The 13,956-nt window shown below is 35.7% G+C and overlaps 1 protein-coding gene across 1 annotated transcript in view; it reads left to right on the forward strand.

Moving 5' to 3' along the window:
* Nucleotides 1-11,842, forward strand: part of LOC117318031 — a gene marked incomplete at its 5' end in the record, with an annotated part of 90,411 nt that extends 78,569 nt beyond the window's left edge. Inside the window, 13 exons of the mRNA XM_033873031.1 lie at nucleotides 205-391; nucleotides 798-982; nucleotides 1,352-1,519; nucleotides 2,534-2,764; nucleotides 3,706-3,876; nucleotides 4,083-4,268; nucleotides 4,640-4,804; nucleotides 5,175-5,291; nucleotides 6,148-6,336; nucleotides 7,371-7,529; nucleotides 7,891-7,938; nucleotides 8,140-8,218; nucleotides 9,294-11,842. Coding sequence (XP_033728922.1) covers nucleotides 205-391; nucleotides 798-982; nucleotides 1,352-1,519; nucleotides 2,534-2,764; nucleotides 3,706-3,876; nucleotides 4,083-4,268; nucleotides 4,640-4,804; nucleotides 5,175-5,291; nucleotides 6,148-6,336; nucleotides 7,371-7,529; nucleotides 7,891-7,938; nucleotides 8,140-8,218; nucleotides 9,294-9,450 — 2,042 coding nt within the window. The remainder of the gene's footprint in view (nucleotides 1-204; nucleotides 392-797; nucleotides 983-1,351; nucleotides 1,520-2,533; nucleotides 2,765-3,705; nucleotides 3,877-4,082; nucleotides 4,269-4,639; nucleotides 4,805-5,174; nucleotides 5,292-6,147; nucleotides 6,337-7,370; nucleotides 7,530-7,890; nucleotides 7,939-8,139; nucleotides 8,219-9,293) is intronic.
* Between the last annotated feature and the right edge of the window lie 2,114 nt (nucleotides 11,843-13,956).

The raw sequence follows: 13,956 nt of genomic DNA on the forward strand, positions 1-13,956 counted from the left end.
AAAAGTAAGATATGAATAACACGTTTATATGAAAGTCTGAAAGTGTCAGTAAGAATTCATTATGATATATAACTTACAACAAAAACCAAATGATATCAAAAGTATCACATTATAGAGTCCAGAGGAAACTCACTTCTTAATTGGACTTAACGATAGTGTGAAAAATTGAGATCCTAATACGCTGCTTTGTGTTTGATGTTTAAGTATTCGATGCAGTTATCGGTGGAGAAATGTTACCGCAGACAGTCGGACAATTACAGAACGGGGCCAACGGTTTTACATTGGCATTATGGATTAAGATTCCACAAAAGCATGACGCTTCCCTCCAAGTCAGAATCAACAATGATATACAAATAAATATCGGAAGAAATATCAACATCACATTCCATAGGTATGTTAATCATACTGGAGTCAACCAAATTGTTTATTCAAATACTTTTTATTTTAAATGATAATTTAGATTTAAATATCCAATTTTACCTAGCCTTACAGATTTTTGTTTTGTTTTTGGTTTCGTTTTATTAGTTTTTTTAGGCATGCATGGTACAAAAAGGTCAATCCACCCACATTAACGAGTGCTAGATTAACAAGTCAGCTGTATGATTGAATGGAGACACGATGTTTTCATACTGTATTCATGGTGTTTTCATGGTCGAATGCTTATTGTTTTCTTTTTATATCAAAAGTTCTATATATTTCATTAACATATTTATTTATATCCGTATTTTTATGGTTTATTAGTCGGTGTTATACGCGAAATTTAATCATTTATCAAATTTTATAAACATAACTTTCAGAACACACCTACAAACTCATGTTGAACTGAATAGAGGGGCATGGAGACATATTGCTGTGGTCTCTGACGCGATAAACGTCAAGGTGTTTGTACAGGGAGATGTCAAGTTTACCTCACGTACTCGGTTGAGGATGCCACGGAGAGCTAGTGACGTACAGATATCCAGTGCTGGGAATTCTGATGCCGGTAATTTCGAAAAAAAGTTATAAATAAATCTTTCCACCATTTCTGATATCATGCTTTACATCTACACCTGAACACTACATCTCTAAAAAATTCTTATAAGAAAGTTTGCTGACAAATGAATTATTGCTTTTAGCTTGGAATAATTTTCTGACATTTATGATATCTGTCCGTTTATAAATATACCTATTTTAATTTTGAAATGTAAAATGATGTTTGCATTCTCTTTTCATTGAATATATATATATATTGAACCACATTATATCATTAGCCTAACTCGTCTATAGTTTTTATATCAGTATTATAATAATATCTATGTATTCGTGCTTTAACTTATTGAAGTATTCAAGATTACATTTTTTATTAATTTAGACATCCATATCTCCGGTCTTTTCCTGACACCAACTTCTGTATATGACGGTGATATAAAGTCACTGTCATCGACCTGCTATCACACACGAAAAGGAGACGTTACTATGGATGGATTGAAGTGTACAGAATCGAATAACATCGAACTAGTTTCACCAAGTGTTTGTGATGGTGAGTCGGCATTTTCTTTTATAATTTTGAGAGAGAGAGAGAGAGAGAGAGAGAGAGAGAGAGAGAGCACTCACAATACCATGCTTATGGGGAATATAATTAGACTTTTGCCCAACATTGTGGGGAATAATAGGCTTTATGGGGATTCCTCTGATTCCCCATAAATCCAAGCGCTATTTGAAAAGAATCCTGATGCGACAATTTGTAAGTTGCCGCCAAAAGTTGGAAATGTGCTATTTTTAGATCAACTAGCAAATTTCATTCTCTCACTCTGCCGGCTTGAAGAATTATGGGTAATATTCCCCACAAGACGACTTTATACAGAGATAATAACGACTTCCTCGCAAACCTAAGAGCAGTGATCAGTATTCCCCATAAATAGGCACATTAAGAGAGAAATCTAAGTAAACATCCTTATTCAAGCAAAGAATGAGAATCTTTAACATACCACCCTGGACAGTGAGCTGGAAAACCCCAGATGGGGAATCCCTGCCTATTTGCACCTCGCGCATTAATTACTATACACATTCTATTTTTAATAGGAACGTATGTATTGTTTTCCGAATCTTTAGCTATAACACTTCATTCTGGTATCAATGAAGTACCCAATTCAATCGTTAATTCATCAGATAAAGCCACACAAAAATCAGCAAGCAAATTATAACTTTAAGGAAATTGGTTCAGGTGAAACACCACCTCATTGGCCGATAAGTTTATTCTTTCCCCGCCAAAATTTAAAATTGAGAGTGTGTGTGTGTGTGTGTGTGGGCAATGAACAAATGTATAAAATAACACAAGTATGGTATACATTCAATAACGTATAACGCATATAACAGACAAGTATTAAGGATAAACATTCTCATTTGAGAGAGAGAGAGAGAGAGAGAGAGAGAGAGAGAGAGAGAGAGAGAGAGGACTGATGTCAAAAAGAATATCAAAAAGACGCATAAAAATGCACTCAGAAAGACCTTATCCAGGAAAAGAGCTGTTTTTAATCATTTATTTTTTCATAAGCCGAAGACAATTGCGATCCAGACCCATGCCATGGCAATACATGTATTGACGATCTGGTCGGATTCACCTGTCACTGTGGTGGTGGATTCTCTGGGAATTTGTGCCAGATCCCTCCGAAGTACTGTTTGAACCACCAATGTAAAAATGGAGCATCATGTAACAACCTGCAGACGAATTACACCTGCTTGTGCGCTACTGGTTTTAAGGGGATATTTTGCGAATATGAAAAAGGTTTTTATATATTCATATTTGTGAATAGACTTTTTTAAGATAATGGAAAGTTTAGAGCTAACCGAATTAAGCGCATTTCGGTAATTCTTCAGTATTTGTTTTGTTTTGTTTTTGTTTTGTTGTTTTAAATTGTCAAATAATTATCAATTTTGTCCTTCAATTAAAACGACTTTTATCATTTATTTTATCACAACGTGTTATATAATGTTATGTTTGTTATTTAGACTGGCATTTGTTTAACGTTTGTGCCTGTGAGAAAGGTTGTGGTCTTTATAGCCTGCTGCCAGTTTAATGTGACTGGATTGAATGTGACGTTATCGCATCCAGGTGTTGCCTTAATTTCGGCACTATATTGGCGTCCGTCCTGACTTCACCGGTTGTGAACACCTTTAATGACTTATTATGACGTAAAACAATTTAAAATTAAAACAATGTACTTTATTCTTTCATAGTTTGTTTTACAGGGCCATGTTTTCAAATCTGTGAATAACTTATTTCCATCCATTCGAATTCTAAAATGGAAAATAACTAAATAAATAAAACATTAATAAGAACATCCAAAATACTGCTAATACAGTAGTGAAAAGTGAGTTCTAATTATGTGCGGAACATTGTTAGTTTATCATCGACTTGGGAAACGGTGTTCCGGCTTGCAGGCTCTCCGCTTTGTTATATCGACGACGTTTTATATAAAGGCGTTTTTAGCGCTTTCATTCCAAGAGTGAAATAGGTCAAAATGTAACCCTATCAACTTTTATCTTTAAACAACGCATATAATACGCCTATTCAAAAAAGATTAATATATATTTAAATACCGATTTCAAAATGATTTTGTTTCAATGTTTTTAACATTGACAGCTAATTAATTATGGTGTATTGGATAAACTAACATGTAAAGAGAGTTGTAAGTCGGCTACTGTTATTTTCCTTTCCACACGTAGTTGATGGAGGCTGGGGGACTTGGAATATTTGGTCCGACTGCTCAAAAACCTGTGGAGGAGGGTATAGGACACGACAACGTGAATGTAACAACCCGTATCCAGATCCTGATGGAGAGACTTGCATAGGGGAAACCATGGAAACCGGGATTTGTTACGAAGAACTGTGTCCCGGTATGTAGTCCGTTAAAGGACTTTACTGAAAGTCTAATTGATTTCTGGGAAATAATCGACCATATTCCCGATTGAAATTATTCAATATTATTTTTAAAAAAAGTTTACCATTGAAGATATTTTCCCAATACCACTAGCCTATTGCCAAGTGATACCATTGTACAATAAAAATACAGCGTATTGCATGATATAATACCCTACTGCAGTTTGCCCACCGCGACCTGGATCTTATGGAACTATGATGGATTGCAACGTCACAAGTGAATTGACTACTTGCCGTGTCCAATGTAAAGACGGGCTTTGGTTTGCACCCGGTTATTCCCCACTACCTGAGTACAAATGTGGAGCGGAGACTGCGTACGAATGGAATGGAAAACCACCGTCATGCTCAGGTAAAAGCATGTTTCATGGTACAAAGTATTAATGTCGAGCATGTATATTTCATCATATTTCTATGACCGTGGCTACTCTTTCTCTGTGTCGATTGAACACATTTGTGCGTAAATGATGCAAAGATTATTTATTTTAATTTGCTTAATGTTGTATTATTTATCAAATTGTATCACTATACCGGCTAGACAGTACGTTTCTGTTGTTGCCACCCTAGTTCTCATCATGAAAATGATTTTACTCGGTTTGGTCTAGATTTGTATACCATGTATCATCGACGAAGAAGAGAATGTGTATCTTTCTGAAGTACCCTGTCCTATTATCCTTGTTTGTACTTTTTCAAGAACAACAATTTTATACATTCCGTTTTCAGAAGTATACTTTCCGAATCAGTTTGAAACTGTTTCCATGGTCAGCTATGACTCCAAAGAACTTTGTCATAAAGAAAAAGACATGATATCTGTGCTTATGATGAAGGCGTTGGACAACATTGAATGTTTACAAACAGAAACATGCCAGATTGATGTATCCGTAGAGGGTGAGAGATAAAATTACAGTAGAGAGTACTGAAATAAGCCGTAATTATGGCTAAAACGAGAGCAACACAAAATCAAAAATTTGATTGGAGACCATTAAAAATATAACATAAAATATTTCTGAAAGAGATCGTGGTGACGACCTTAAACACTTAACGTGGTTTTCATTGCTGCATTTAAATTCGGTGTTCTTTCCAGGATTGTCTGACTTAACTATGCTCAATTCAAATTTCTATTTTATCCTGCATTTTTATGCGAATGCCCGTTTTAGCCGATTTTGTCAACTGTAGTTTATCCTGATATTGAGTCTTTGTGTCATACTTTCTGGAAACCTACCAGACTTTAAAGTGTGTTCCGACTGTTAACAAATAGGTTGCGATGGTCAACTGGAACACTTCCAGAATGGTGTAGCAGCAAAGGCCGTGATCACATTAAAAATGCCTTTAACAACGGAGGAATTCAACATCGTAAATAATCCATCATCAACAGGTAAAACGACACACTGTATACATTGTGACTTATTAAACGTGTATTTATAATACCTCATTTTTCCTGTAGAGTTCTTCACCACAGCTACATGTACAGTCATACGCGTCAACGGATGTCATACTATGATTTAATCTTGTTTGTAACAAGCATTTTCATTGGCTAAGAAATTCATGTTATCAGTCCATAACATTAAAAATTACGTCGCCGGATATAACGTCGCTTTTGATTTAGCGGATTGAACAGAGTAATGATTTGTGAAAGAGAGAGTCCATTAAAGAAGGGAATGTTTGCAGGGTATAGATTGATTTATTAGGATTAACCTGAATATAGTTTTATGTTATGGAGGTATAACAAATAAAATACCGGATTGCACTCTAAATAAAGCGCTTTAAAGTTAAACTTTAAATAATATTATTACATGTGTTATCATACTGAAATATCATAGCCTGAATAAAAGTGTTGTCAAATAATGAAATATCAAAGCTCGATCACAATTTACTTAGGAGTGAAAGCTTGCGCTATGAAATATTACTAGAGTGTCCATATCACTATTTGACAACGCCAAAACTGTAAACGTCAGATCTCTGCATTGCCATGCCTAAATATTAGTTGTTCCATTGAACTAACAACTTTTTCGTATGACGAATAACATAATAAAACGTCGGAAACGTAATATTTGAAGGAATAACGTGTCCCAGAGCTAATATTCTCCTGTACCAGTATCCGTTGCAACATTTATTTGTAAGAAAAAAATGGTTTCTTTTGTTTTGACAATGTCGCTTGGTTCCTCTTTACTTTAGGGTTGATAGTGCCAAAGAGTATTGACTATGATCGTTGTTATCATTTAACTTTTCAGCTGCTAGTCCGATAATAATGAACTTGCTTCGTGTCGTTTCTACTCTGGAGAATTCGACAAAACAACTAAATACCAGTACCGACATCTTGAGGATTGTGATCGATGGTCAGGAATATAATGCCCTCAGCGTTGAATCATACGGAAAAGTTGATTGTCCTGACGGACAAATTCAGTTACAAGCATTTTGCAGTAAGCTAATATGTTTGAGATATTACCAAATGGTAAGCTTCTGTCTTCGATAGATGACAGAAGGTATAAAATCAATAATGTAATTTACCACGGCCACGTTAACAAACCGATAATGATAGATCAGTTGTTTTGTTGACAAGCATAAATTTATAAATTTGATTAAACTTTCATATGAGTTAACGATTCTGTTTATCATATTTCCAAACGTCACGAGCAGAATATGCAAAAACCTTGAACATTTATTTCCCTATAAAGCAGGCTCATTCTAAATCAGTAGGATTTTCACTACCGTCACGAACCTGCTGATATTATTTCATCATGACTTCACAATGATATTTCACATTCGCCGGTATAATGACATATCAATTATGTCTTCAATCAACGCCATGTTGATTAGTGCTCAATTTTTTCAATAACAGAACATAAACATGAAGCATCAACAGAAAAGAGATGAGTAAACAATGTAATTGACAGGTCCTCCTTGAAGTTTGGTACACGTTTGAGTGAATTGCGATAAAACTTACTCTTATTAACAGGGTAAACGTATAATTATTGGTTAAACATTTTTATTATATGTTAAACATGTATAATTACAGGGTAAACATGAATATATATATATATATATATTTATAGGTTAAACATGTTAATTATAGGTTAAGCATGTATAATTATAGGTTAAACATGTATAATTATTGGTTAAACATGTTAATTATAGGTTAAACATGTTAATTATAGGTTAAACATGTTAATTATTGGTTAAACATGTTAATTATAGGTTAAACATGTTAATTATTGGTTAAACATGTTAATTATAGGTTAAACATTTTTTATGATAGTGGCGCTCGTGAATTTCAGCAATATACTTATCCAAAACAAGAAAAGTGATTTCTGCGAGTGATTAAAAAGAATTATTCGGCATAACCTTTATCAAATTTGCAAAATTAACACAGAAGTTATATTTATTACAAACAATTGTAAGACCTTTAATATACAGTTTACATACAGTTTAGTATCTTATCTTTCATTAACGACAGTTGATTGTCCGGAAGGTACTTATAATCAGAACGGCAGTAACTGTTTCCCGTGTCCGTATGGGACTTACCAAGATACACCTGGATCTACTTCCTGTAAGAAATGCCCCGATGGTTTTTTGACTCGGTTTCTAGAGTCCACTGACATAACCGAATGCTCCGGTAGGTACGAGTAATAATAGAGTTGATTGAATTATTGATAATAGAAATACACTGTATAATCGTGTTGTCGGTGTGTATCAAAGTACTTCTACCTCAGTGCGTAGTGGTAACGGCGGCAAAAATTGAACTGTTAGTTACTTTTAAACTATTACCACTGTTGGAGTCTACGAAGCTAAATACTTCCGTTTTCTCTACTATAGCATATTACGACTGAAGAATTAAAAAAATCAAAGATGAAATTTTGCAAACTTTTTTTTTTGTGAATAACATCTAAATGAAAGCTTCTGTTTGGTATATTGTTTTTAATTTTGAATATGATTAAAATTTACAAATAAACTTTTTTTTTATCAAATCGATTCAGTGCCATCTACAGTTCCTACCAAAGAAACAGCAACTGTTTCAAAAGAAGGTAAGTAAAACTATTCAAGCATAGACGTCCTTCCATATTGTCGCAAAATGCGGTAAAAATCAATGGGAAACGGGGAAAAGGGGAATCACCAGGCATATCAACACGTACTGAATAAACATTCGTATTAGCTATCTTCTACTCGAATGTTGCTGTTTATCATTAATTTCCTATTGTTTTATTTTGTTACGTTTTATTTTGCAGACATCATTATTGGCTGTATCGCAGGAGCGCTGTTTGTCTGTGCTGTTATCGTAGGAATTGCAGTTTGGCAGTTTCTTAGGTGATTTGTTTACGTTTTTACATCATTGAGGCAACGTGATTGAATTTTAGAATTGTTTGTTCAGAAGCTTATTGGTAGAGGACTTGAGCAAGACAGGTGTTAGCAGTGCATTCCTCATACAGGTCAATCGGTTGATGCGAAACCGTTATTTCCTAGAAACATACCGTTTGACAATATTTGAAATATTTAAAAAGAAAACCCATAGGTAAAATGTGCTTAAAGGTCAGAACGACTATATTTAAAATGTCCTTAAGAAGCATGATAAAATCTATGCTGAATGAAGTATTGTAAATAAAGGAACGGATAACTGCATATTTTAATAAAAGGATAAAAGATTTTTTTTTTTTTTTTTTTTTTTTTTTTTAGTAATATTTTTATTGTAATAGCGAACATTTTGAACAAAGAAAATAGAATAAAGGAAACGACAATATTGTGACTTTACTTTAACAAGCATATAAATCTTATACATGTATATTGATAGCATGAAGAGATTAAATGGAAGGTCGGTGGTTAATCTATATATCCCATGACATCTTAATGAAATAATTGATTAAGCAATTATTTGTATACAGACTTGTTCGTTACTCCAGTCCTCCTTTTTTATATGAAAGCTGATGACATCCCGACCGTTAACGAAAGTAGAGGTTCTGATGGTGCCTTTATGCCTCATGCTTTTAGATATTGTTCAAATAACATTTAAAACGTGCAGCTGTTGGTCGTATTCGGAATTGATCTGTTCCGCTACAAGAGTGTGGTAATAAAATACCTCGATTAACATAAGTGTCGCAGGGGTAAAAGTTTTATAAACATTTTAATATCCATATTAAACGTTTAATATTTCAAACTTATTTCTATTGTTTAAAAGAAAATGTATGAATTTGGTTATCAGATTAATAACCTAGCATGAAATGGTTCATATGCATTTTGTTCTAATAACATAGGCTTGAAAGCAAGGAAGCGGTGTTAATATGGATTACTATTTGCCGATATGTCTTGTTATTAAATATTTCCTTAATGACCTAACACAGTTACTGTCCCCTGCCTTTGGTATCATTCTTGTATCTCTCTGTTTTAGGAGGAAACGACCGACCCACAATATCACGGTTTCTACAACACAATCACTCGGCGATGAACTCTGTATAAGTGGTCCACATTGGACTCCTTCTGACATTAATGACCCCTGTGAAAGTAATCATTTCCTTGGCACAACTAAACCTACGACTGATCTGTGATCGATGACCTTTGTGGTAGTTATCTGTTCCATGCAACACCTAAAACTACATCTGATCTGTGATAAATGACCTTTGTTGAAGTTATCCGTTCCTTACAACAACTAAACCTACATCTGATCTGTGATAAATGACCCTTGTTGAAGTTATCCGTTCCTTACAACAACTAAACCTACATCTGATATGTGATACATGACATTTGTTGAAGTTATCCGTTCCTTACAACAACTAAACCTACATCTGATATGTGATACATGACATTTGTTGAAGTTATCCGTTCCTTACAACAACTGAACCTACATCTGATATGTGATACATGACATTTGTTGAAGTTATCCGTTCCTTACAACAACTAAACCTACGGCTGATCTGTGATAAATGACCCTTGTTGAAGTTATCCGTTCCTTACAACAACTAAACCTACATCTGATCTGTGATAAATGACCCTTGTTGAAGTTATCCGTTCCTTACAACAACTAAACCTACGGCTGATATGTGATACATGACATTTGTTGAAGTTATCCGTTCCTTACAACAACTAAACCTACGGCTGATCTGTGATAAATGACCTTTGTTGAAGTTATCCGTTCCTTACAACAACTAAACCTACGGCTGATCTGTGATTGATGACTACCGTAGCAGAAAGTGTTGTATTACCTATACCTAAGACTGATCTGAGAGAAATGATCTTTTCCTCTTTTTTTTTCAATTATTATTTTAATTTTGTACCTATATATAAGTAAGATTATTCCATCATCGTTTTCATGAATTGGAGAACTTGTGTACGGATATATACGTACAATTATTCCATCATCGTTTTCATGTTTTGGAGAACTTGTGTACGGATATATACGTACAATTATTCCATCATCGTTTTCATGTTTTGGAGAACTTATGTACGGATATATACGTACAATTATTCCATCATCGTTTTCATGTTTTGGAGAACTTGTGTACGGATATATAGTACGAATATTGCATTTTTGCCAGTGAAATATAGAGATTTATGAAACTAATAAAACAAATATTTTCACTGCAGCGATGAATAGTGAAAATATAAGATTTTGCAGTGAAAATATCAGTTTTGCAGTGAAAATATCAGTTTTGCAGTGAAAATATCAGTTTTCCGATTTTGACCAGTCAGAGCGGACGTTTGTATTCACTTCGTTGAAACTTGCCGATGTTTCCAACCGAAGCGGAGATTTGTTATTTTTCTGTATCTTTGAAATATTCTGACCAGTTTTTGACTAAATACTCACTTGATGTTAGCTATTCATGCACAGATTCCCGATAACAGCAGAAAACGCTTATATTGCGCTGATCACTCCTTTCAAAATGGACAGACTATTTCGATATTTTTCACTCGTGCTTCGCACTCGTGAAAATATCGCTATTCTGTCATACTCGGGAAACCGTTCAATATCCTCTATTTATTCCATCATCGTTTTCATGTTTTGGAGAATTCGTGAACATTTTGCCATTAGTGATATTTAAATTGTTAAATTTTCCTCATCCATGGAAACAAAAGTTATTGGTTGCATGTTTTTTTCCGGATTGAGAATCCAGACCTTTTTATATACAAATGTGAGGCTATTTCTCTGGATAGTTTCTCTGTACCATGGCAACCTTTCAAGGTAATTACTGTTTCACGGTACTTAAATGCTGTGTCAAATTTTCATTTTGGCGACCCATACATCAGAATTTTTCGATGCAATAATATTTTACGCAGTAGAAAATATCACGTTGTGTGCCCTTATTCTAAATTTATGTGACAAGGTAATTTGTAGTGTATTTGTATCCATAACACCATTTTGCACGTTTTGAAACAATCTAGCAGCATAACAGATGAACATATTTTAAAAGAAAATTGACGCGTTCGAGGCCTTTGCTTTTTATTTAGACTGAAAGAAAAAAAACAAATGTGTCGTTTTATTGTGTTTAATTGCTAGTTTTGCTAAAGTCTTGGTAGATTAATCCTCCTTATATTGGAATTAGATAACAGACGGAACAGTTAATTGGTTAAGTAGTATAGTGATTAGCATAGATACTTATTTTGTAGTTATGCAAACCATGAATAAATTACAGACAATCATATAGTTAGGACCTGATGACATCTCGTTTAGAAATATTATACTTTACATTCTTGTAATATATATGTTGATTTTCACATTTTACTTTTGATATTTCCCTTTACAATAATAAAATTATTTTAATAATAATTAAGTATGATACATGTCACAAATCAGAACTGGTATTAAACACTGTATAATAATAAAGATAGTGTATTAAATATTCTATCTATTTTTTCAAATTATACTTTTTAAGTGTGATACAATTATTCTGATGCAAAATGTATGGACTATTTATAGTAAAGAATAAAATGTATGTGTGATACTGATTATGTGAACCACCTTTATGTCTTTATTTTCATTAATTCCTCAATTAAATCTGATCATTTGATGATATGAAGCAATGCAATTCATTAAGTTTCTTGCATTCATATCTATCAAGACGGGTATTTGTCCACAAACACATTCAGAACCTGTATCTTCACTACACTGTAGACCATAGGCACACGTGTGTGTTTCCCCTACTGTGTAAACAAGGGACCTTATTGGACTTAAGGGACCTAAAGGGACCTAAGGGGACCTAAGGGGACCTAAAGGACCTAAGGGGACCTAACACCTAAAGGGGCCTAAGGGGACCTAAGGGACCTAAGGCCTAAGGGACCTAAGGGGACCTAAGGGGACCTGAGAGACCTAAGGGGACCTAAGGGGACTAAGGGGACCTAACACCTAAAGGGGCCTAAGGGACCTAAGGGACCTAAGGGACCTAAGGCCTAAGGGACCTAAGACCTAAGGGACCTAAGGGACCCTAAGACCTAAAGGGGCCTAAGGGGACCTAAGGGGACCTAAGGCCTAAGGGACCTAAGGGGACCTAAGGGGACCTGAGAGACCTAAGGGGACCTAAGGGGACCTAAGGGGACCTAAGGGGACTAAGGGGACCTAAGGGGACCTAAGGGGACCTGAGAGACCTAAGGGGACCTAAGGGGACCTAACACCTAAAGGGGCCTAAGGGACCTAAGGGGACCTAAGGCCTAAGGGACCTAAAGGGACCTAAGACCTTAGGGGACCTAACGGACCTAGGGGACCTAAGGGGACCTAAGGGACCTAAGGGGACCTAAGGGGACCTAAGGGGACTAAGGGGACCTAAGGGACCTTAGGCGACCTAAGACCTAGGGGACTTAAGGGGACCTAAGACCTAAGGGACCTAAGGGGACCTAAGACCTAAGGGACCTAAGGGACTTAAGGGACCTAAGGGGACCTAAGACCTAAGGGACCTAAGGGACCTAAGGGGACCTAAGACCTAAGGGACCCAAGGGGACCTAAGACCTAAGGGACCTAAGGGGACCTAAGACCTAAGGAACCTAAGGGGACCTAAGGGGACCTAAGGGGACCTGAGAGACCTAAGGGGACCTAAGGGGACATAAGGGACCTAAGGGGACCTAACACCTAAAGGGGCCTAAGGGACCTAAGGGGACCTAAGGCCTAAGGGACCTAAGGGGACCTAAGGGACCTAAGACCTAAGGGACCTAAGGGGACCTAAGGGACCTAATGGGACCTAAGACCTAAGGGACCAAAGGGGACCAAAGACCGAAGGGACCTAAGGGGACCTAAGGGGACCTAAGGGGACCTAAGGGACCTACGGGGACCTAAGACCTAAGGGACCAAAGGGGACCTAAGACCTAAGGAACCTAAGGGACCTAAGGGAGCAAGCGTTGTAGTCCTGCCTGGACAAGATTGATACTGTCAATGTCGATAACAACAATAAAATAGAATCTCCGCAAGTCTTGGTCAACATCCATGTGTATAGATAAAGAGGCTTTTGGTGGAGCGTATACTGACCCCCGTCTCTAGAATTTTAATTATAAAGGTTTCAACCAATCGAAAAGTAGACTTTGGAAACATTCCCCTGTGTTTAGAAAGTTGAGACAGGGATAAAATGTTTGGCAGCCACTGTTTGGCCAGTATATTATGAAGTTTCAAATCAGACATGTAGCCTTATAGGAAACTGTCCATAGGTGATGTTGATATAAATTTGGTGAGTTAGATTGAATTTCTTTTCAAAAAGATCAGGTCATAATAATTAACAGGTAAAAAAAATTCAGATTTTTGAGAATTTTTACTGCGAAATTCACCCAATTTCAAAATGGCTACCCTTGAAAAAGTTTGAGCTGAAGAATCTCATTTTTATTTTTGACTAAGAGTTATATGAGACCCTAAACTTTTCTTATCAATCATAATTGCAAAATTAAATTCAAGAATTATAATAACATACTTAAAAAATTAACACTGAAGTCTATGCGGAAAAAATGGTTAGCTGGTCCCTTTAGACGTTTTGCATATTATGCCGCCATCTTGGGTCAGAAGTCAAGCGGTTAAACTTTTGAAAACAAAACATGGTAGCGCCTAATCTAGCCTACAACCCTAACAACATTCTATCATTGAA

This window comes from Pecten maximus, chromosome 19, assembly GCF_902652985.1.
Source record: "Pecten maximus chromosome 19, xPecMax1.1, whole genome shotgun sequence".
In the NCBI taxonomy this organism is placed as follows: Eukaryota; Metazoa; Mollusca; class Bivalvia; order Pectinida; family Pectinidae; genus Pecten; species Pecten maximus.